The sequence below is a fragment of the Micropterus salmoides genome, unplaced genomic scaffold, assembly GCF_014851395.1.
Source record: "Micropterus salmoides isolate LMB-PRFRI ecotype aquatic unplaced genomic scaffold, ASM1485139v1 Ms_hic_scaffold_3, whole genome shotgun sequence".
Taxonomy (NCBI): Eukaryota; Metazoa; Chordata; class Actinopteri; order Centrarchiformes; family Centrarchidae; genus Micropterus; species Micropterus salmoides.
In genome coordinates, this window is record NW_024042261.1 from 18,045,643 (window position 1) to 18,066,957 (window position 21,315).

At 41.3% G+C, this 21,315-nt stretch overlaps 1 protein-coding gene across 3 annotated transcripts in view; it reads right to left on the reverse strand.

Moving 5' to 3' along the window:
- Positions 1-1,796: 1,796 nt before the first annotated feature.
- Positions 1,797-21,315, reverse strand: part of megf6 (multiple EGF like domains 6) — a 58,173-nt gene continuing 38,654 nt past the window's right edge. For 2 of the 3 annotated variants that reach the window (XM_038693902.1, XM_038693904.1), the window contains 19 exons: positions 20,914-21,045; positions 20,509-20,637; positions 20,277-20,408; positions 19,807-19,935; positions 15,026-15,154; positions 14,133-14,261; positions 13,142-13,270; positions 12,825-12,953; positions 12,272-12,400; positions 12,026-12,154; positions 9,747-9,878; positions 9,411-9,539; positions 9,042-9,170; positions 7,693-7,821; positions 6,619-6,747; positions 6,314-6,442; positions 4,543-4,671; positions 4,240-4,368; positions 1,797-3,839 (listed from right to left, as the gene is read on the reverse strand). In XM_038693902.1, coding sequence (XP_038549830.1) covers positions 3,760-3,839; positions 4,240-4,368; positions 4,543-4,671; positions 6,314-6,442; positions 6,619-6,747; positions 7,693-7,821; positions 9,042-9,170; positions 9,411-9,539; positions 9,747-9,878; positions 12,026-12,154; positions 12,272-12,400; positions 12,825-12,953; positions 13,142-13,270; positions 14,133-14,261; positions 15,026-15,154; positions 19,807-19,935; positions 20,277-20,408; positions 20,509-20,637; positions 20,914-21,045 — 2,411 coding nt within the window. In that variant the 3' untranslated portion in view covers positions 1,797-3,759. The remainder of the gene's footprint in view (positions 3,840-4,239; positions 4,369-4,542; positions 4,672-6,313; positions 6,443-6,618; positions 6,748-7,692; positions 7,822-9,041; positions 9,171-9,410; positions 9,540-9,746; positions 9,879-12,025; positions 12,155-12,271; positions 12,401-12,824; positions 12,954-13,141; positions 13,271-14,132; positions 14,262-15,025; positions 15,155-19,806; positions 19,936-20,276; positions 20,409-20,508; positions 20,638-20,913; positions 21,046-21,315) is intronic. The other variant, XM_038693903.1, reaches the window with a different exon arrangement.

A 21,315-nucleotide genomic window follows, 5' to 3' on the forward strand; every position in this document is an offset into this window, starting at 1 on the left:
TATATATACTTTATATTTTAATTATATTATACCATGAGCCATTCCTTCATGTATGCTGGCTTGAATCAAAGGTAAGTTCAGTGGCTCAATTGCTTTCTTCCATATTGAGCGCCATCCAGTGGTGAGTATACTAATGTACATCTATCTAAGTCTAGTTACATTTTTCATTTCAACTATAAAAAATCCAAGAAATCAATATATAGTTTCTACTTAGAGCAATTTGTAAGATCATTTCTGCTGATGTGCACTGCTGACACAGCTAAACCAAAGATGCCTTCTTTACACCGCACAGACTGCAGAGTGTGGGAGAGTTCCTTGATACGCATCTTCTTGCAGCCTCAACGTTTAACATTTATTTTTCTAGGCAACAACCGGACAAATGGTGCAGGACGTGTTGAACTGATTTCCCCCTCGTTCTTTTATCTGACCCGACAGCTTTGTCAGCTGGAGTTCAAAACACAGTGGCCTTCTGGGGGATCTGGTTCAGCGCAGACTGGCAGAAATGATCTCTGGGACGTGGAGCTCTGGCAGTAAAGTGATAGAATCTCTTTTGCAAAGAGTGGTGTATGCTTAATTACAGCCAAAAAGTACCCATGATGCGATCTTACCTTTTACGGGCTATTTCATCGCCAGTTTCCTGCACTCTTCTCTCTCTCCCTCACTCCCGATAAGCTAGCATGCATACAACAGTAGGCCTTTTTTCCCGTCCAAAAGCTTTTTAGCACAAAGAACACTTTTGTTCCTGCACTTTTTACATTTCCACATTTTAGGTAAACAAAAATAATTTCTGAATCAGCTCCTTTTCGTATGAGTGTCCTAAATAAAAAAAGAAACCCCCTGCTACATACTGCATGTACTGTATGTATTTGTACTACCAGACTGGAGCAACTGTGCAGTGTGCAGCAGGGTGCTAAGCATCACGTTAGGCTTCCACCAGAGCCACTTTTGTATCATATCATTTAGATCTTTTGGCGTGCCAGCTCTTCATTTGTGGCACCGCTGTCTGCTGTGGCACCCAGCATTTTGTGTGGAGGGCTGATCCAGTGGTGCAGTGGCCACCCAGAGCTTAGTGGATGGATGGCTTCTCTTGGCCTGTTTGACTGGAAACAGGTGTGTGTCATCTGAAGATGAAGGCCTGGCCGATAAACATTATTGGAGAACATCTGCTCCTTGTCACAACACGGGGTGAGCTGGAGCGGTCCCCTATCCATCAGCCACACCGGAGAGTGGGTGCGGGGGGGCTCCATCCTCCACTGGCGAGTCCATTCGCCCATAACTCACCCCGGGGACGCAGGATATGGGGTGCATGTTTGGTCCAGGCACCTGCCTGCTTGTGCCAGCCTTTGGCCGATAGAAGAGAAAATGCTCCAGCGCAATCTTGAAAAATGCTTCAGGGAGAGCGCACTCTCTCTCTGACACTGACCTCCCCCACAACACGCACACACAAACACGAAAGAGCAGGCATATACACACACCTAACCTGCTCAGGTGCCTCTCACACCCCCACCCACTTTAGACTACTGTCAAGGAGGCAGACATGTCCTTAATGCTTGACCCTTCTCTGGCCGATAATAAATGCCTGGTAGCAGCCCAGCACAAAAACACACACTGACATATCCACACACACAGAATCCCATAGCTCTCTATGACAGCTGGAACTTTTCTCCCCCCTTTTTCTGCCTCCATACCTTACTGCACCCTCCCACCCCACTCAAGGACCACAGAAATCAATACCATGCAACACTGCATTCAAAGCACGTAATTCAAAAATGTATGGAAGTGTCCAAAAATTTGTTGTTATTATTTATTTGGTTTGTTGCTCTTTTATTCTTTGTTTTAATCAAAACACAACCACAGATGATAAAGACACAGTGGTAAAATAAAAAAAGACAATGGAAGATGTTTCATACAAACAAAATGTACCGATGTAGCACCACTGACATAAGTATGCCAGTAAATGAGCACAGTAGGTTACGACTGATATAACTGGCACTGACCTGAGATATAATACAAATACAGTATGGTAAATGATAGCAGTAGTGATCTGGGACATGTAGTCTTCTAATATTGTACGACTCTGGAAATGTGTACCGGTAATGTTACTGCAGAAAAAAAAGAATTATGGTCAATTTCAATCATTTTCTATTGGATTCCCAAATACTGTATTTGCTGCTGACTCAATAAGCACAGATCTGCAATGCATGCATGTTTTGCCTGCAGTATTGCGACCAGCATACCGCACTGCGATAAGAAAACCCATGGTCAATGCCAATAGATGGAGAGTGTTTGTAATTCTGGTGAATGAAGCCTGTTTATGTTATATTCAGATTCCATGAGCCATGTTAAAATAACTTATGGACAAACAATATCGTCACATACATTTATAAAGGTAGGTGTATGGGCAATAAAATAAGTTAAGGTAAGCATAAGTCCATTCTTGTGAAAGAGTCTAAAAAAAAAATCTGTTTAGAATACTCTGTGATCTAATGATCTGAGACAACACATAACAAATATGTAAGTAATAATATTACCTCTCTACATAGACAGGAAGCCATTTCTGTGTTTTGTGGGCCACTATGATGGAAGAGAACCACATAATGATGAGGATCATATGTGCTGGATTTAGATTAAGACAAAAAATATGCATTTTAAACCTCCGATATTTGTATGCAGCTACAAAACTGAAAATATGTTTTGCAAAAAAAAGAAAAAATTCACCAACTAGATTGAGTTTGATTCTTTATATTAAAGTCTAACCTTCACCCTAAAAGTGTGTTTTGCATCTTGGATGTTTGACCTTCACTGTGCAGACAGATGACAAGAGTGTTCAGAGTTTGACTTTAGAAGGCTGTGTCCACATTCATCCACTGCTCACCTTAAATCTCAGTTTAAGACGTGCACGTACGAGCAGGATTTCGTGAAATCACAAGTAATTTGGAAGCCAACTGCAATCCAATATGCGACATACACAAGTATAGTGTGGAAACCTAAAACCTCCAGCAGGAGACATCTTGTGTCTAGCAAATATACTTTTGAAATAGAGCATTTTGGTTCATAGATTCTGGATTTCTGATGTAATTTTATGTAATTTAACTGAAGCTAAACATTAGAAAAACCATATCGAACGTAAAGCAGTGTACTTTTATTATGAAACATTCACAGCTCTTCTACTGGACCATATTTTTGTAGCTCTCATGGTGTTTTAGTTTTTAGAATAAGAAAATAAGTCACCCATATATTTCTAAATCTGTTTTAGAGCCATTTAATTTTCACCAGAAATATGCATGGCATTCTTTTATGCAAACCATTAGGTTTTTTTGTGGACACACGTAGAAAAAATAAATGTCGGTAGTGGCTGTAAAGGCTCTCTAGTGACAAGAAAGTGTCAGATTTAGTCACGTGTCTTGCTCAAATGCCCCAAAGAAAGAAACTGAACCCTTAACAACTCATTAAATGTCAAACTGGAAAGCAAATTAACCCCTTTCAATCAGCAACAGTCACAAATGTGATGCCGGTATTCGTGTCTGTGTAACCCTGGGATAGGTTTTAGTCTTTTGAGGCCCCCTCACATGCCAGGTCCACTGGATGATTATCGCGAGCTCCAGACTCAGTGATGGAGTGCCAGTTTCTGACAGCTGAGTACCAGTTTAACAAAAACATAGCATTACTAACATCACCTTTAAGATGATCTGAGTAATGCTTCACAGAGCCAAGCCCCATGTTTGAACGCCCAGTCAGGAGTTTGCACCTCTGCTTGGGTTATGTGGTTTTGCTGCCTGCTCTTCTCTTTCTTTGGGACACAGAAAAGTTCAACGGTCCTGGGCTTTGGTGTAGCACTGCTGAAAAGAGAGAAGAGAAAAAAAGCAAGAATACATCAGCACTATTTGAAAATCAAAAGCAAATGTGCTGGGGTTTTTGGAGGAGAAGTAACTGGTACGTAGCCTCCCGCGTGCTTGGCTTTGAGGAGGTAAAACGAAGACAGCCTCAAGCCTGGCTCCATGCTGGGTGCAGATTAAAATAACTGTCAGGAGACAGGAGTAGCTATTGAGGGAGACAGGGTGACACACAGAGTGATGGGGCTCAGCCTCTCGCACTTCATGACACAGTATTTCACTAAAGCTGGTTCAGCTTTACAGCCCGTGTGTGTGTGGGGGTGTGTATGTGTCCGTTTTGCTTTAGCTTGACAACCCCAGCTGTGTGTGTGTGTTTGTGTGTGTGGCAATGGGAGCTTAGGTTTACCTTCACTACAGGTGGGGCCCAACCAGGTGAGTGGGCACAGACATTGCCCACTCAGCCCATCACAGCGGGTCCTGTGGGAACACTGGCACGGCAGGGAGCAGTCAGGACCAAAACGGTCTCCACCACAGTCTGAGATAGAGCGGAAAGCAGAAGACGCTCAAGAGTTTTTTTAAAGGAAAGAGTTTCTGCATGACAGACACACCTGGAAAGAGTGGGTGTTTTCTTATGTATGCTAATAAAATTTTTACATCTATTTTAGATTTATTTTAGTCATGTTAACAGGTTCCTCAAGGTGACGTCTACCTTTTTCACATCTCTGTCCTGTCCTTCCTGGGGGACAGAGGCACCGACCAGTCGATGGGTCACACGGGACCCCACCAACACAGTCACATGACAGTCCACAGCGCAATCCAAACCTGCCAGCTTCACACCCTACAAACAAACATAGACACACATATATTGCGTGCACTTTCATTGTCTTCATTAATTACACAACCCACATTCCTAAATACTACACTTGGCTCATTGGTGAACTTACTTTTAGATTGGGAAAGGTAGGGGTTGCACTAAAATCTACCTGTGCATGTACAAAGTATCAAAATTTACATTTAGAAAATGTCAAAGATATTAAATGTAACTTTTGTTGCATTAAATGTTTAAAATTACTTTTTTTTTCTTGAGTTGTGTACTTACATTATCCCAAATGTTTCCAACAATTTTCAAACCCAAATAAATCTGTAATTTTAATCAAGATAATGGTGTGTTTCATTTTGTCGCCTGTCGGAGGTGTCATATCCCGCATGCACTCGCATCAGCATTTAGCAATTATGTTTTGGATACATTTTTCATATCTTTTTTACTATATAATTAAACCAGATGAAGGATGTTAGTCATCGGATGTCTAGATCTTATCAGAAGTTATCAGAGAAACAAGCTCACCAAATGTTAGCAGCAGTTATGGCTGGCTGCGTCAGAGAAACACTGATTTTTAATGTTAAACTGCCTCATTCAGTGTTTTTACAGGTTTTATTCACCTGGTCCATTTTATCTCTCTGCAGATAATTTGGCTCCCGTTAAAAAACTCTGGAGAAGCTGACTGTAACAAAGGCAATGGTGGTGAAGACAACAACTCCCAAGATCCCATGTTACTTTACGACTTCATCAAACTACATATTAAGTTATTGTTTTGATGTGAGATACCCCTAGCAGCAGAAAATGACATACTGTGCATTTATGTGCATATAGGCATGTAGCATTATCTAACATGAACCTTTCTGTAATCCAGAGTTAATAAACAGGACAATGTCCCAGAAAGTTAAATACGGTATAGACCTTTGGAATGTGAAGATGAGAAACGCATAATCACTTTTAGGTCTCCTACATGTTAAAATGCAGGACCACACGCATGTGACTGTGCACACCATAATTAAGGCATAAAAATAAATACACAAGTGCACTGTAAATAGTTAAGAAGACAGAAGTGCCTTTACTGATAAGATAATGTGCCTCCACATTTCTCTCTCTCTCTCTCACACACACACACAGATAGAGCCTTAGAGCTGCTCTGCGATGCTCAGTCATATCTCCTGCTGGGAGTGAAGTGGCCATTTAGGCGCTCACACTGCGGCTAAGAGCCCTGCAAGCAGGCAGGAGGGCACGAGGATGTAACAGGAATGCATTAAGCAGTCGGGAAACACCTGTCTCCCATCAAATAACCAGCTTGCTCTTCAGCCCACCTACCTACTAGCCTGTCTGTCTGCATGCTAGAACAACTCCATACCACACAACTCTTTTTTTATCTCTTATTCATGTATGCTCGTATCTGGCGGCTGTTTAATAATGTGCAGAAGCTTGTGACTTGCTTACCTGTAACTATCTCAAAAAAATATACAGTACTTGAAAGAAGAGATATCTTCTCTCTTTTAAAGGGACTGTAACTTTACATTTGTATTTTTATTTTACATTCAGTATTTTTTGACCCACCTTGCCCTTCTGGCAGCCCACTGTTTATTTTAACATGTACTGTTATCGACTTAACTTAACAATTAATCTTTAGATAGCCATATACACTCACATCTTTGGCATTGTGGGCCATAGTAGCCTGGTGGACACACACATTGGCCTGTCACATGGTCACATGTCTGCCCCACTTTGCAGTCACATGTGTGGGCACAGTTTACTCCAAAGAACCCAGATGGGCATCCTAAGAGAGACACGAGACACTGAACTTAGGTTATGGTGGAAAACGGTCATGTTGCATCACACATGACTGTCACACAGATCTATTTCACCAGGAGAGCTTTAACAGAGGTGTCAGTGAGGCCACTGGTAACCTTATCATCAAGTTTCATTTTGTATTATAAGTAGGAGTTTGCATACTGTGTTGACAGGAGTGGCCATAGTATCCAGCAGTACAGCTGCAGGTGCCAGTAAAGCGGTCACAGGTCCCATTGTTGAGGCATGAACAGTCTTGTGCACAGTCAAGCCCATATTTTCCCTGTGAGCAGCCTGCACACACACACACACACACACACACAAACACACACACAAACACAGTTGTACATTCTCAATTAAAACATTTTAAACAAACTGTGATCGTGCACACAATGACTTCAGACTTGAATCGGACTTGAGGTGCGGGACTCGTGAGATTGCTGTTAATCCCCTCCCTGCGTGACCTATAACCTACCTACGTATCTGCTGAGCACGGCCACACGTGAGAGAGGACAACAAACATGTTGACCACACCGGCAGGTGCTGTGTTCATCATAAGCTTTGGCTTTAAAACTTCATAAAACAAGACCCAAAAAAAGAAGTGCTGAATGGAAAATAGTTAGTAACCTGAGGTTAGTCAACATGTTTAGCTCAGCATTGGCCATCTAACATTAGCTTGCTTCTGGCTTTAGCTACGACCTATGGGTCGTAACGTTAACGTAATTATTTTCGTCAAACAGATTACAGGTTTATTGTTGCTCATGTAACGTTACAATTTTATTTAGTTATAACGTTACACTGGTTTAAGAGTCTGGAGGATGTGTTGACTTACAGTAGTTTTTCAGCTGTCATTAGTGGTAGATGTATTGAACATTAGGCTACGTGATTGGGCCACAGGTTACAGAATTCCTTATAGATAGACTTGACTTACTTTGACTCTCGCTTAGAGACTCGAGACTTGACTGGACTAGATAAGAAACATGAGCATCTCTGGCTGATTACCTATTATAACCATTTTTTAGCTATAAAAGTCAGCAATAACATAAAACAGAAGACCAACTGTAGGAATATAAGTGGATCATCTGATAGTGAGAAGTAAACTACTCCAATGTTTAGAAGAGTTTTCTCAACCAGTTTTGTTATCTGTTGTTGTTGTTGTTTTCGATTTCCCATGAACAGAAAACCATTTTGTTTGGTTCTGATTATTTTCTGTTTTGTCTACTGCCAGTAAAGAGATACCTGTGTCACAGTGGGGTCCAGTCCAGCCCACTCCACACTTGCAAGACCCTTGAACAGGGTCACACAGTCCCCCATTCTGACAGCTGCATGTGTTTCTGCACTGCAGGCCGTAGCGCCCCCTAGGACAAGCTGGAGAAACATTCAGTGAATATCAGGACAAGACGAGCACTGCAGGCCCGTCTGTTCTACTCAGCAATAACACCAAGGGGTGTAACACAGACAACAAGTAGTGAACAGCATGTGCTCTGTCTATCTGTCTCTTTCACATACACACACACATATACAAGATTGCACCGACCACATACATGTTTATTTAAGCAACAGTTCATTAAAGAGATGGCAAAGTAGTCTAATTTGGCACTGATATAAAAGAATAATCATGTTTCTCTGGGTAATTTAGATTGGGAAAACAATAAGCGAGCCGTCTTTGATTTCCCTGTTTATTTATTTGCTTCCTTGCCAAATCCAGCGACACGGAACACAGAGAACGAGCTACTTATAGGTTTCTGTAAACATTCAACAAGAGGAACTTAAGAGGTGGTATGTCCAAGTACATGCAGGATGCTAAAGAAGAGAACATTTGGCGCAAGCTGAGATGGAAATCCCCGCTCACAATTCAGCTGAATTGCTGATAAAGGGAGAGATTAAGAAAACCCAACTATGCCTCTGTTTCCCGGGAAAACAGCCCTGTTAACATCAGAGGCCTCACACTGAGGAAATGGAGAATTTGTTACTTAAATATACAGTGAAAAATGTTGGAAAATGCACCCTCATTTTAGTGGTTGTTTCTCACTTTCCAGTTAGTCTTGCTATTTCTGAGGAACTCATTAGGGCCAGTGGTTGCCACTGATGCATTTCAGCCTCAGTGGTGATTCTTTGTATACTCAAGAGAAAGATAAAAGATAACAGGCTCAATCCAAACCTTGTTTGATATCTGTGTTCAAAGTTAAACAATGAATTAGCTCTTGTAATTTAGTATATAGTAATTTCTTCTTGACTGAAATTTAAAAGCGTCAATATGCATCCTTTTTACTGTACGGTAGTCTTAAACCAATATACCAACCAAACTGCATTTTATTTAATTAGCTCATGCTGGAGAGCTATGACACACCAGTCTTTGTTGTTTATTACGCCCTTAAACATTTTGAAAGTTTAATGTTATGCCAGTGTGAATAATTTTATTATGATCAATTTTAGTGTGGTATAGACACAAAATATTTACAGGAGTCAAGATGTGCAGTGGTGATAATTACTAAAGAAAGATATTTGCAAATGAGTTCAAAAGTAAAAAATAAAACAAAAATACTATTAATCAAAACAAACAATCAAAGACATGAGTTTAGCGTTACCTTGTTGACAGGACTGTCCCATCCAACCAGGGGTACATATACACTTCCCAGTTGCTGGGTGGCACTGCCCTCCTTGCCCACAGGAGCACAGCTTAGCACAGTCCTTCCCATAGTACCTACTCGGACAACCTGCAGAAAAAAAACAGTCTTCATTCACAAATCAAAAAGTTATGATGAAAAATTTCTGCATTTCATAGGCCTCGTGGGTTGGCTCATAGTGGTAGACCAGAATTTTCCAATACAACATGGAGGCTGAAATGACAAACATCTCTATAACACTGACTTCAAATAATGACAATAAAAGGGTGCAGAAAGACAAGATTCTTTTTCATTCTGGATTACAAACAGGTGCAAGGTTTCTTGACTTACTTGAGCTGCAGTCAGCTCCAATGAAGCCAGGAGGACAATAGCAAGCTCCAGTCCTGAAGTCACAGCGACCACCATTGATGCAGCTGCATCTGGACTTGCAGTTCGGCCCAAAAGTACCTGCACGACATCCTGGAGACAAACCATGGCGACAAGAAGTAAAGGTTGCGTTATTTGATTGAGATTTTATATTACTTTAGGAGACAGCAGACAGGTTAGAAGGAAAAATATACCCTGCTTCCACATTCATTCCACCCAACTCCTTTTTTAACTTAAGGCTTATTAACACATGCCTCGTATTGGTCCACACTGAAAGTAGAAAATCAATAGTATACTTACGTAGCTTACAGTGTGCCCCGTAGTAACCAGGTAAACAGCTACATTTCCCCGTCACAGGATGGCATTGCTCTTGGTCTCCTGAACATTGGCACAGCTGGGTGCAGTTCTGGCCGAACATGCCAGCAGGACAGGCTAAGATGACACATCCAGAAAAATGTCACATATACATAACAGTGGGAGTATTTGTCAAATCTAGAAAGAAGTGGTCATATGATTTGCATGGAAAATTAACCCCTGGATGCATAGGTCATTGGAACCTACACTCTTCCTATATGTGGGTCAAAAATGACCTATATGCAAATTAATGATTTTGAATCATGAATTTGTCAAATTATTAAACTTGTTTCCACAGCTTGTAAACAGTGGTGGGACACCAGCACGCAGAAAGTCAGGATGCATTTATGGTATAACAGTTCAAACCCTGGTTAAGATTAAAACAGTTTGATTATGTGACTCAGATTTAAGGTATGACTACTACACCTCTGAAAAAAAACACAAGGAAGTATTAAGTATTTAACCATTTAGAGGCTCGTAGAGACCAACACATCTTCTAGCATTTAGGGTTAACTTATATGCCACTACATCACATTTTCTCCACTGAAAGGGCACACTTCAGGGCACTTCATCACATTGTCTTCTTTCAAAGTGTAAATGTTATGTTGGTGATATAAATGTTTCTGATGTAAAAACTATAGATAACAAATATAAAATTGTCTTTCTGTGTAAAATCATGTAGGTGAGTGGTGATGCAAATCAGCAGTTGACATTTAAGCTTAACTGATAAGGGGGAAAGATCCTTCTAAATATCAAGTGAAATGCAAGTGTAATTTTTGAAGCACTTGTGGAAAATGTTGTTAATAATACAAACACTTAGGTAAATAAAATGGCTGGATATCAAAAGCAAGATTTTTGAGCTATAGGCAAAATATTGGATTTAGTTGACCCTATTAATCCTTCATTTAAATTTTATTTATATAGAGAAGATAATTCAGTTACTATAGGAAATTACCCAAGTTAGTTATCAGGTGTTAAAATGTAAACCAATGCAGGCAATGTGCAGTGCTTTTGGATACAGATGCTATACTGGTAAAATGAAAAAGAAGCAAACTTCATAAATGTATTTACAGCTTTCAGATATTGTCTCTTCATGAATGAATGCTCAGAAATGCTCCAACATGATGTTAAATCATTACATTGCACAGCCAATTAAAAATGAATACAATGATTAAATTACTACAACAGATAGGCCCTTAAACATGCACACATTCAGTAGTTTGCGGGAACAAAGACATCTGCCATTTCCCTTTCCTTTCTCAGAACATACTGGTACATTCAGTATTGACTGGCAACATAACCAAAACAACTCCCAACAACTTTCCCTGGTGCCCGAAGCAGGATGAATGCAGAGGGACATTCTTTCACACACCCGCTCTGCATACGTACATATACCCTCATCACAATAATGAATGGAGTCCACAGACAATCAGTCATAGCGAGCAAGATGAATCTGTGATCCGAACATGTTTTCGGGAGAGACCGCAGCACTCAGCTCCTCAGTCAGGCAGCAGCAGGCAGCGTGGGGGACAGATAAGAAAGGAGTCCAGACTAAAGAGGCAATTACGGCGTTGTCATTATGCATGTCTGCCTTCCAAAGGCCCTTATCCGCCGCCGAGGAGACAAAAACAATGCCTTCTGTTTTACTTGGCAACTGGTGTGTAACATTTATCAGATGTCTGGGGAGTGTGTGAGGAGAGGAAGGGAACTGAGGTGGGGTGGGGGTGGTGGGGTAAAGGCAAAAGCTGCTCGTATACAGTCCTGAAGGATATGGTCTAAATAATGAAACATTAGCATAAAGTCCTGTGACAGTGAGGGTTTAGTGCCGGTGTAGAGTGCATTTCCTGGAATGGAATAAATGGTAATCTTTCCCAGGAGGACGGGGAGGGGAAGAAAGTTTAATCAGTATTAACAGAATGATTCTTGGTGATCACTGCACTCCCATGATGCTTTTCCTTCCTGATGGGAGTGGTGTGTTTCAGGGTGACAGTGCTTCTATCAACAAAGCACATATGTGAGCCAAATGGTTTTAAATGCATGACAGTGATATAAGCCATGTGCCAAGGCTCACTTAATTACAGCTATGCATAAGGGTCATTTGTGAAATACAATATTCCCAGAGTATTTAGTTTGCCTTATGCAAATGAGCAAATAAAAATGCTACAAAATACAAATATATTTGTGCAGTAAAGTTTTATTTCCTTTCCTTTGAGATAGGTTCTTACGTTTCTCGCAGCCAGGCCCTGTGAGTCCAGCTGGGCACCCGCAACTCCCCGTCTCATGGTGACAGGAGACCCCGGCCTGGCACTGACAGCCTTGGGCACAAGAAGCACCGTAGGACCCTGGAAGGCAGGCTGGGAGTCGACATACACACGCAAGCACACACATAGTCACTTTACCCACATGTGTTCAAAGCTCCTCTACTGTCAGGTTCGTTCCGTTACAATTGCCTCCATCCTATACACACTCACGTTTGTCACACCTGGCTCCTCTCCAGCCTGGCTCACACTCGCAGCGGCCCGTCGCATGGTGGCAACTCATACTGTGGACACAGTCACACCTCTGTTCACAGCCCTCGCCAAAGAATCCTTTAGAACAAGCTTCAGACGAAACACAAATGCATTCGAGTTCAGCGCACACCATTAGATGTGAGAACAAAACAATTTAAATGTTCACTTCTTTAGTGCTTATTTTCCCAAGGCTAATTGCACAAACTGTTTTGACAAAGGACATTTTATGATGCCAGGAGAAAGTAAACCTTCGCTTTATTTTGCTGCTGTTATACAGAAATGTTCGCAAATGCAGTACAGATGCAACCTGAGAGAAAGCTACAATCTCTTCTCTCATGTTCTTTAAGACACATCAGCAGTTAGCAGTTGGTTACACATTTACATATCTGAATAGCACATGTGAAAAACAGTTGATATTGTGTGTACTATACTAATCAAAAACAAACAAAAAAAAAGCTCAATAATACGGATATGCTGTAATGCAGCAGTGCTGATTTGAAGTTTAGGATGTCACCTGAATGGCAGAGCTCTCCTATCCAACCAGGCAGACACACACATCTTCCAGTCACTCTGTCACATCTCCCTCCACTCGTACAGCTGCAGGCCTTTGTGCAGTTTTCTCCATAACGTCCTTCCTCACACTCTAGGAAAGAGGGAAAGGAAAACCTCAGATGAAAGTTATGTTTGATTAATTATTCATCTAGTTTCATTTTACTCAGATATTGAATTGTGACAGGGACAGGTGGACAAAATGTTGAATCAAGAAAAGGAAGTTTAATCATCACATGTGTCTTCCTTTGTTTCCTTACAAAGTAACACTGTAGGACTCACCTAACTCACAGGCATCTCCAGTCCAGCCGGGAGGGCAGGAGCACTGGCCAGTGATGCTATCACAAAAGCCCCCGTTTTGACACAAGCATTGGCCAAAACAGTGTTCCCCGTATTGTCCTGGAGGACACGCTGAACCCACGCACACATAACACAATACAGTGTAGTTTATAATTAATGACATGAATGGGTTTTTAGATTAAGAAATAATGTAGACAAGTATACAAAAGGTTAATCTAATACTAAGGTTATGTATTAATGTGACTCATTGATTACAGGAACCAATCCAACAGTGTGTACTATGTGTCCATATCTCTATCTCAGTACCCAAAGGTCATGTCCATACAAGACAGCTGAAATGGGAGGGAGCAGCCCACACACACTGTCTACTTCACATGTACTTATAAATATTTAAGCTTTTCACTAAGAAATAAATGTAAGTAAGCTTGTATCTGCAATTATCATTAATATATTGACTCCTTAGGTGTGTGTTTTTGGAATTTCAACTTCTGAAATGATGATTTGAATAGTGCCTTTAAAGGACCATCAAAGTGTTAACAAACCATGGCTCCAGTTCCAGGCAGCCATTGTTATCCATTCATTTCTGCACAATATAAAACTATGAGACTCTTTAAAACTTGCTCAAGTTGTGTGAACTGTAACACCAACTTGATGTTACAGTTCACACAACTTGAGCAAGTTTTAATGTCCATAATGTTTGTCAAAAACTCACTGAGATGGAAAACACAAGTCAAACAAGTTTTAAGAATCTGCCTACTGATTTTCATATTGCACAAAAGTGAATGAAAACCACTGGATGCCTGCAATGGCAGACAGAATACATCCAAATTTCCAAAACACAGCGGCCTGATGTTAAGAATGAGTAATTAGCAGTAAATGAGGTAAAGCATGCAAACTCACTGGTACTGTCTTTTAAGAAAATAGCAGGAAAACATTTGACATGGTTTGTCATGCTGAGTGATGAGCTACTCACGCAGTTGGCAGCTGACTCCGGTCCACCCAGCCGCACAGCTGCAGCGCCCGGTGACGTGGTCACACCTGGCTCCGTTCTGACACTCACAGGTCTGACTGCACTGCTCCCCAAAATGACCCTCTGGGCATCCTACCAATGTAAACCACACACACACACACACACACACACATGTAGGCAAACACACACATGATAACATAAAATACACACACACACAAAAAACATACAGAATTAACTTAAAATGCAACTGCAGCTATATTTGCATCACATGTATGAGACTAGAGGGCTAAAGGACATTTTGAGACATTACAGTTTTCAGCCCATATCTTGTAAACGTCGCCTCAGTGATCAAAGTCCAAGATGACATTTGGAGTCTAAGAAAGAGGGAAATGCGCTAATGACAGAGATGCATAATTAAGTCATGCTAGTGGCTTTCTGCTGACTCTGGCTCTGGTAGTTAGGACCACAAAATGGCTGTGGCAAGAGGAAAGAGTCTTGAATAAGCCTGCAGAATGACAGACTAAGAACTTTAGTGGGCATTTCACTGGATTCATTAAAACAACGGCATGAAATCCTCAAGAAACTTTAGCATGAGAACACTGATTGGTTAGCTACTAAAGAGTCCCTCGAGTTATGTTCTCCCTCTCCTAATCGCTGTAAACACGTGGGTGCATTTATCCAGAATAGACCTCAATTAAACCATGTATGTCAAAGGGCACTCTTGTCCTCCCTCCTTTCTCCACCCTTACCCATCCCTAAAAAAGTAATTGGCAATGTCAATTATAGAAGATAATTGTTCACCAACACATCATAGTTGTGCTTAAGGATAGAATGTCGTGATGGGATGCAGTGAGGGCCTCCCTCACACCCCGTTTTAATGATGTGGCTTCCATTACCCAGAATGCAGTGTGGTCCTGCCCAGCCGGCGGTGCATAGGCAGGCTCCTGTGATGTGGTGGCAGCGGGCACCGTTCCTGCACTCGCACATGTGGCCACAGTCAAGACCGTAAAAGCCGTCCGGGCACACTGTGGGCCAAGATAAAACATCCGACTGGTTAGAACTAGCAGCTTCATAAAAAAAGGAGAGGAAAAGGTTTAAATGCCAACTTTGTTTTTTTTTTTTTAGTTCTTTCTCTCTCCTTCCCCATCTCCCACTCGCTTCTCCTCCTCCTACTTTCCCTCTCTGTCTTACCACCTACTGAAAATACCAATATCAAATTGCAGTACCACGCTGCGGCTGTTCATTTGCAGAGGGTCTGCGTTCGTTAAGTGAGCTCATGTCCCACATGTGTGGTGGATCTGGGCCACATCAAAGTAGACGGCGGCTTGGAGGCCAATCCCTTTTTGGGGGTAGAGGGGGCACATAGAACTGGTAATTAGAGCACCTGCTGAGCCCAACCAATACATGGCAAAACAAAGCCAGGTTACTGTGCCCCCCTGCCCTCCAGCACATGCACACACATACCTACAGTATTGCTGCTGATGCAAGGAGATGCCAGTTTAACAGTCTGTTTCCTATTCTCAAGGAGAGCCAGAGAGATTGTTTAAAGTGTGTGTAGAGTCAATTGACACTCAGAGAGTTTGGTAAACATAGTGCCTCCCATCCACAAGAACCTGGCCAGAGGCAGTGGGATGAATGAGCCCTTCCACTACTGGGATGTAAATATTGTCTGTTAGCATGACTTCACCAGAGCAGGAAAGAATGACTTTGTTTATTCACAGCCTATTTTTGATCGCTCAATTTGTCATTGAGGAGATCACATCCCAACTCAAGAATTTTAGCTGCATCTCGCAAAACAAAATGTTCTCTCATTCTGGTCGTTTATTTATAGGAACAATGCCAGAGTTTGAGTGATTGACAGCCGTTGAAGACATTTCTTTCTTCGAGTGCCCTCTTCTGTTTTCTGTTGCAGTAACATGTGAGAGCATCTGAGCCTGGTGAGGGTTTGGGTAGAGTCTGTCCCAATTATCTCGGCGGCCAGCAGTTTTACATTTCATTTATATACTACCTCATCTATCTGTAAGGAAAGCAGTGGACCGTGTTACCAAAGGAAGCCACAAATTGAGAGGGCAACAGAAATGTGTAACTTGGTGGTTTTGTGTATTCTAAACGCCACAGTACTCAGGGTGTTTCCCTACAGTTAATGCATCATACATTCCTTCTCCTGCTCCAATTGATGATGCTGTCCACTCCTCCTTTTTCTGCCTCGAGTCCTCAAATTGGGAAAAGTATCCTTCCTGCTCAGCAGTTTCTGGCATGGCCATCCCTGTGTTCCCACGCTGACAGCATGACGTCTTTGCCTGCCTCTGTAGTGGTTAGCCTGCGATGTTATTAAAGGCAGCCCACTGAGGATGCTGTCATTTTAAACCCAGCTGTACATTAGGTCTGTGGTAGTGCTGTAGCAAAATCACTGGTTAATTGTCAGTTGTTTATTATTATTATCAGCAATTGCTGACACCATGGCAACATCTTTCTGTTCTGCAGGAGAATGCTGCACAAATGTTACTCTGAAGTATCATTTATCTACCAATGAAAAGGGGGCTCAACGCAGCTATGATGTTAAAAAATCAGCATCTCAGATAAGTGATGTCCCCTTTTAATGAGGTCTTTATACCAGACACAGTTTTCCCCTAAACATGTTTAAACACTTCCCTTCCTTTTCAAATGAAGGAGACACAGCACAGCACACAAAGTCTATGTTAAATATTCAGGGCATACACTGACACTTCTGAATAGCAAGTTTATTGTTTGTTTATACCAGCAGGGGGCGACTGGATTCCATATTAACCACAGATCTGTCTTCTGATATAAGCACAGTGTCTACAAGTGTTTGCATGTAAAGACTCTTCCCTCTGTGTCTTTGTTTATAGGTCAGCAAAGAGGATTCGGTCCACACTACACACAAACGCACACGCACGCACACACTGTGCCATCTCAGAACAACTCCATCTCTAGACTAAATGAGCTCTTTAAGACAGGAGGATTATTTCCAGATCCCTGGTTGTGTAAGAGCCACTGCTGTCAGCCCGTAAAGCAGGTCCAGGGACCACACAGCCGGGCGAGAGCAGACCACAGAAATAGAGCGGACAGAGAGAATATAGAATAGAACTTCCTGGTGCCATTCAGGGTCGATACACTGAAAGAGGTCAACACAATCACAACAAAACAACCCAGTTTCTTCAACAATAATGCGGATGTTTGATGCCAGTTGAACCAGAGTTCTTTTTTACTGCAACTATTTTGATGCAAACATCAAAGCTGCGGACTAGAAACCATCTGTGTTAATTGAAGAAGTGGTCTTGTTTCCTTTAACAAAATGTTTAGCGTCAGCCTCAGGTTCACAAGAATGCTCAGTGAAACTATGCATGTGCCATAGTAACAAGCTTTCTGAGTCTCGTAGAACCAGCTCTTTCCATGAATAACATTATGAAATCGCCCACGTAGGCTCAAACACTAAAAAAAAGCGAGAAGTCATCTCTTTCTGTTTGAATTCTGTGAAACAAATGAACTAGAGAGATCTGGTCCTTCTCACAGCACAGGCCTCTTCCTGACTTCTCCTGAAGGAAGAGGCCCAGCAGAAGACTGAGAAACTGGACACCTCTGTCTGAGGAGAAAAGGCCTTCAGAAAACAGAATCTGGTCAGACCGATGGTCCTATTTCCACAGCAACGTCCAATCAGAGTGACGTCTGCGTCTGAAGCCATTAGACTGTTATGACTGGGGAAGTGAAGCTCTGTTCTAGTGTGACACGGCCATGATTTACGATGCTTCCTGTGCTACAGAGGTGGTATGAATTTCTGGCCCTGGTAGTACACTTACACTAAATCTTACACTTTGTAATAACACAAGGCCACTTCAAGTCACAAGACTATAATCAAGAACAAATATATTACATTGTTAAGACTCTTGGACTGGATCTCTTGCAGTTTAGTAAAAAAAATATCCCAATGATGAGAAGAATATTAGATACATGGATCTGGTTTGGTATGGCAGGATGCTTGAAACAGACTCTGCAGTCCATGAATTACAGTCCATCTAGCCCAGAATGACTAATACAAATTATATCTTGGTGGGGTTTTAAAATGGTTTTGCTTAGGACATGGACAAGCTGATGATTCATTGAATCTGTGTGATGATTCACTGAAACTGTGGAGAGGTGAGAAAATCAGAAGAATGTCCTGCAGTGCCCTCTAGTGTATTAAGAGATAAAGACTAGTAGGGTCACCTGTCATGGAGCAGTATTGCCTTCAGTGTGGACTAGGTTAGCCAAATCTTCTGACACACTTGCCCCACATCTTTCAAAGCTCAGCAAGGTTGGTGTGGATAGTTTAACAAGAAAATGAAACTTAAGTAGGTATTGAAACCTTGAGATGCCACAGCTTAAATTCTAAATTAAAATTAATAAATAAATAATTAATAAATTTAGTCTACAATCCAGATTGATTTTAATATAAATAATATTGAATAGGAAATTTAGGGCTGCAACTAGCCCTACTCAGTTCCCAGTTTGGGTTCGAGAGGCAGACACCATCTCTACATTACGAGTAGGCTTCTCTTTAATAAAGCGATACGAACCATCCCTTAGTTATGCTGTAATAGGCCTGGACCGCCAGGGGGACTCCCCATGATGCACTGAGCTCCTCTCTCCTCCTCTCCTTCTCCATCTGTATGCTATCTTATCCCATTAATGCATGGAGTCTGGATCTGTGGTTACAATGTGGATACAATTGTTATCATAAATCCTATTATTATTATCATTAATATTACCAATATAATACAATTATTAGTACCATTATTCATTTTCTGTCTGTTTCACTACCGTTTTTACTATTTTTGTATTTCTGTGTGTATATTGTGTTGGCTGCTTCTCCCCTACCTCCTAAAAGGGAGTTTTTCCATGCCTCTGTCGCCAGGTGCTTGCTCATGGTGGGAATTGCTGGGTCTCTGTTAATAATATACAAACAGTATGGTCTGCTCTATATGAATAGTGCAGTGAGATATGTTTTGTTGTGAATTGGTGCAATATAAATAAAATTGAACTAATGATGATTTTATCATCAATTAATGATTAATTAATTAATGATGATTATTTTCTACATTCAGAGTGTTGAAGAAATATTATGAGCCAGGTTCAAGTGTGAAAAAGTGAAGAAGAGACTCATGAAGACTTAATATTGCATGGTTTATTGAGTCTGGCCGTGGAGATACTGTGCCAGCACACAACATGTGAACACGTCGAATGCCAACGCCAAATCTGAAAGATAACATCTTTTGGTCTCTTTTATGTTTCTGTCTTTCCCCTAGTTCCTGTAGGTTTCGCTACTAGGTCATCTTTAGCTGGCCTTACCCTAGAACAACAAATCTATCTGATGTTTAGACTGCAATGCTACGTCACATTGGAATCTATTACTATCCATTAGTTGTACAGTAATCTACAAACACATGTGGGTTCAGCTAATGACTCCAAGCTAGACCTGTCTTACCTTTCCCGGTTACATCACTTAAGCCCCATAAGAAATAGAGATTAATCATTTGGCTGAAAAACCATTTAATAACATTTTTTGTGATTGCTTTAAAGTTGAAACAACTCCAAACAGGTTTTGGATCACTACACATTTCTCATAAATACCATCAGGAATAGTACAACATTCACTGATCAGAAACAAAAAAATTCTTACTTTTTTCACAGTGAGTGCCGGTATGTCCAGGCAAACATGTGCAGGCTCCGCTCACATGGTCGCAGAGTGCTCCATTCTGACACTGGCACTGCTGGGCACACCCCTGCCCATAATTGCCATCCGCGCACTCTAACAGTGAACATATGAGGGAGGCAGAGAGAGTTAGCAAAACAATATCTTAAATCTTAATCTTTTAACCAAATTCAGGCGCCAAAAAATGTCAGTCTCAGTTCATTGGGAATACAGTCTTGTGTTATGTTTGGTACTAAATATAGCTCTTGGAGGTATATCCCAGAACTGCGGGAGCTTTATATGAAGAAAATCACTGGAATAAAATAAGTTGTGATGCAATAAAATATCCAGGAAATGACTTTCAATACTGTAAATGTGCTCAAAAGATGCTAAAAGTGACCCCTAGGTGGCAGTGTTTACTAAATTATACTGTATCTTTTGACAAGGAGTTTACTTACTCTTTTCACAGTGGTCTCCAGTAAAGCCAGCCTCACACGCACACTGACCGGTGACCGGGTTACAGCCCACAGAGATTTCTTTGCACTGGCATTTACTAAGGCAGGCTTGGCCCCAGTAACCAGATTCACATGCTGTGAAGGTCAGCAAATGTTGCAAAGTTAAGCACAGGGTTTCGATATGTTTACTGTCTGGCATAATGTCATATTGTCATAGGATAATTACAGTACTTACATGTTGCACAGTCATGGCCTCTTTTGCCAGGAGGGCAGAAGCAGCGTCCAGTCTGTGGGTCGCAAGTGGCATCAGGGTGGCATGAACAGCGCATGAAACAGCCTGGTCCATGGAAACCTGGGGGACACTCTGCACACAACATGACATTCACAGGATCATGCTTGAGTAATCCACTCTCTTTGGCTGAAACTTGGTTTGTAGGAACTGAAAAACTGTTGTTGATTTAAATGAAACTAAATAGACTGCTTTAAACTCTAAAATAATCCAAATATAAAGCAAATCAGATCATAGCAATTGCAAAAGCTCAGTTCAATCAATTATTCAACTGTTGTTTATTTGAGAATTATATGATTTGAGTTAATAGTTAAAATAGTCCTAAAAAGACAACATTAGATTAAAACTCACCATTTTGGCAGAGGTTCCCTGTGAAACCTGGTTTGCAGTCACACGCACCAGTCTGCTTGTTGCAGGAGCCTCTGTTCTCACACTTCGGACAATATGACTGGCACTTCAACCCCCAGAATCCATCAGAGCAGTCTGGGGAGCATCAAGTATGTTTCAGATTAAGTGAGTAATAATCCACTTATGTTAGTTATTTCTTTGTTAAGCCCTGAAGCCACTTACACTTGAGTAATTTAGGGGGCGAAATGAACACAAACATCCTAGTGGTTCAGTGGGCTACAGATCATAGTGGAGGCTCACAATGTCAATGAGTTCAAACAGGTCCTCAATCTCAATCACATGTCACATTTTCTACAGTCTACCACAACATAATTAGGCTAAGATGTCCTTAAAAACAAATACCAA